The sequence below is a fragment of the Eurypyga helias genome, unplaced genomic scaffold, assembly GCF_000690775.1.
Source record: "Eurypyga helias isolate BGI_N326 unplaced genomic scaffold, ASM69077v1 scaffold289, whole genome shotgun sequence".
In the NCBI taxonomy this organism is placed as follows: Eukaryota; Metazoa; Chordata; class Aves; order Eurypygiformes; family Eurypygidae; genus Eurypyga; species Eurypyga helias.
The window spans coordinates 14,740-17,033 of NW_010273678.1; the positions used below are offsets into that span (position 1 = coordinate 14,740).

The 2,294-nt window shown below is 46.9% G+C and overlaps 1 protein-coding gene across 1 annotated transcript in view; it reads left to right on the forward strand.

The window, feature by feature from the left end:
* Positions 1 to 401: 401 nt before the first annotated feature.
* THEMIS (thymocyte selection associated) overlaps positions 402 to 2,294 on the forward strand; it is a gene marked incomplete at its 3' end in the record, with an annotated part of 28,388 nt that continues 26,495 nt past the window's right edge. Inside the window, exon 1 of the mRNA XM_010159534.1 lies at positions 402 to 492. Within this exon, the coding sequence (XP_010157836.1) occupies positions 402 to 492 (91 nt within the window). The remainder of the gene's footprint in view (positions 493 to 2,294) is intronic.

The window sequence follows — 2,294 nt, forward strand, 5'->3', positions numbered from 1 at the left end:
AGCACTGATACTCAGTGTCTTCTTTCCACAGGGTCAATAACCATCACCAAGGAGATGGAGTTGTGTGGCAGGTCTCCCTGCCCCCTCCGAAGCCCAGTACTGCCTCACCCCCTGCACCTTTCCCAGGCTGGTGCAGACACTCCATGGGTACGGGTACCCCATCCTCGTGGGGAGGCCACCACCTCGGTACCCCTCTGCCTCACCCCACTCCAGCTGCAGCCATGGGAGGAAGTGGCCACGGAGGGGAGGAAGCAGAAGTACCTCCCTGTGCTGCTCCTCCCCTCTGCCACGGAGCCCCACGGCTCTACCAGCACAGCATCCCCCAGCTGCAAGTGTCGCTGCCTCAAAAGCTCCTCACTGGTCTTTACGTGCCGCACCCACATGCTGCCTTGCTGTGGACCATGGCATCAACCTTGGAGAAGTTCATTCATTCTCTGGACCCCAGAGCCCTGCCCAGGGTTCTCCAAATCCAGTCTGGCATCTATTTCCAAGGTGAGCTTTGGGTGCTTTCTGGCAGGGCTTTCCATGTCCATCTTTGATATCAGGTCCCCATTGGGACTGGGGTGTGGAGGAGTCAGAGGGAGCATGCTGACAGGATTGTCTCCTGACAGTTTCCCACCTGCTGCAATTTCCCTTAGAAGAATGAGCATGATGGTCAATGGATTTGGAAATGTCTTTGGTACAATGTGCATCTGGTCTACTCACAGGCAGTGACGAAGGAGCTGTAGTTAGTTCTCATCATGTACTGGAATGAGTCATGGATTTGCTTGGTACTCACACAAAGCCATCAATCCAGCAATCGCAAATCACCTCCCAGAGGGAAATTGATAAACTTAGCTTCGCTGTTCTGGGGTTGGCAGGGAGCAGTGCTCTGTCTCAGAAATAAAGAACGAGAGTGTCTAGAAAGTGACCGTGAGGGACCATAATGTTTCCCTGACATCCTGCCCTGTATCTGGGGGTACTTCACGTGTGCAACAATGCAACAGCGTGGGTATGAGCCAGACAGGAGCATCACTGGGGTGATATTTTGCTGGGGTTTCCTGCAGTAGATATTTTTAAGCTGTTTTTATTGTTGGACTCTGCTTGTGCACAAAATGCAGTGGAAGGATGGTAAAGATGTTTACACTGGAGGGAAAAGTTTTGTACTTGGTCAGGGCATGGACTTTAATGGCAGTGAAAAAAACATGTCAAACCCATATATTAGTCTAGGAAAAGAAAGTTACCTCCCTGTCACTGCAAAGGAAAACTTGGGGTCACACTAGATAAAACAGGAGGGGCTTTATGAAATTACCTGAAGCTTACTTCATCTTCAGCCCAACACCTGCTTCAGGATCCACAATATCTGTCTGTAATCTAAAAATCCCCACGCTGCTCCATAGTAGGAAGACAGAGGAAGTGGCTGCCATTAGCTGTGGCTATGGAAAGTCTGAGCTGTGATCTCAGTGCTGTGGATGGAGTTCCCTCCATGAGAACAACCCCTTTGGGTGGAAAGAAAATCAGAAAGGACATACGTAAGCTGTGATGGTGGCGTACTGTCTGTGTTCTCCTGATTGCCTAACCTGGCTGCCATGGAAACTGCCTAGGGCACAGGAATAGTATTGATGCATTAAAAATGCATGAAAATGCATTCTGGGGTGCAAGCTTGTCCAAAATTGTCAGAAACTTTTGAAAATATGCATTTTCTGACCATTGACATGTTCAGGTGCTACGTTTTATGATGGCCCAAGAACTTAACCTGAATTAAGTTCTTGATAAGGAGGCTAATACCTAAGTTGATGAAGAATGGTATTTAAACTAAAAACAGAAAGGCCATGTCCTTAAGGTGGAGTAGCCACCATATTTATCTTTCCACACATCTAGGAAGCAGAGGTAATACAAATACAAGTTGTATATATATGTGCATGACTGTACATGTATATATATGTATGTGTGTATGTGTACACAAAATTACTGTGAGATATATATGCATATAGAAAATACTATGATAAAACTATGGTAGCCCAGCTGTCAGTGGATTTCTGAGTTCCTACAGTCTGCATCCTGCTGCCAGTGGATGGTAAAACTCATACCAGTACACCTTTGGAGCCAGGGTATTCAGCTTGTGCTTCCATTTACTGTGTAAACCCTGAAAAAAACAGGGCAGCCTTAACCCACAGACTGTTCTTCAGCAATGTCCTTGCATGTGAGAAAAAAGAGTATTTGTTTATTATTGTCTATAATAAGAGCCTGCACAGCCTTGGGATGGGGGTGGTACTTGCTATAGAGACCCAGGAATGTTTGCACTAAGGGAAAGA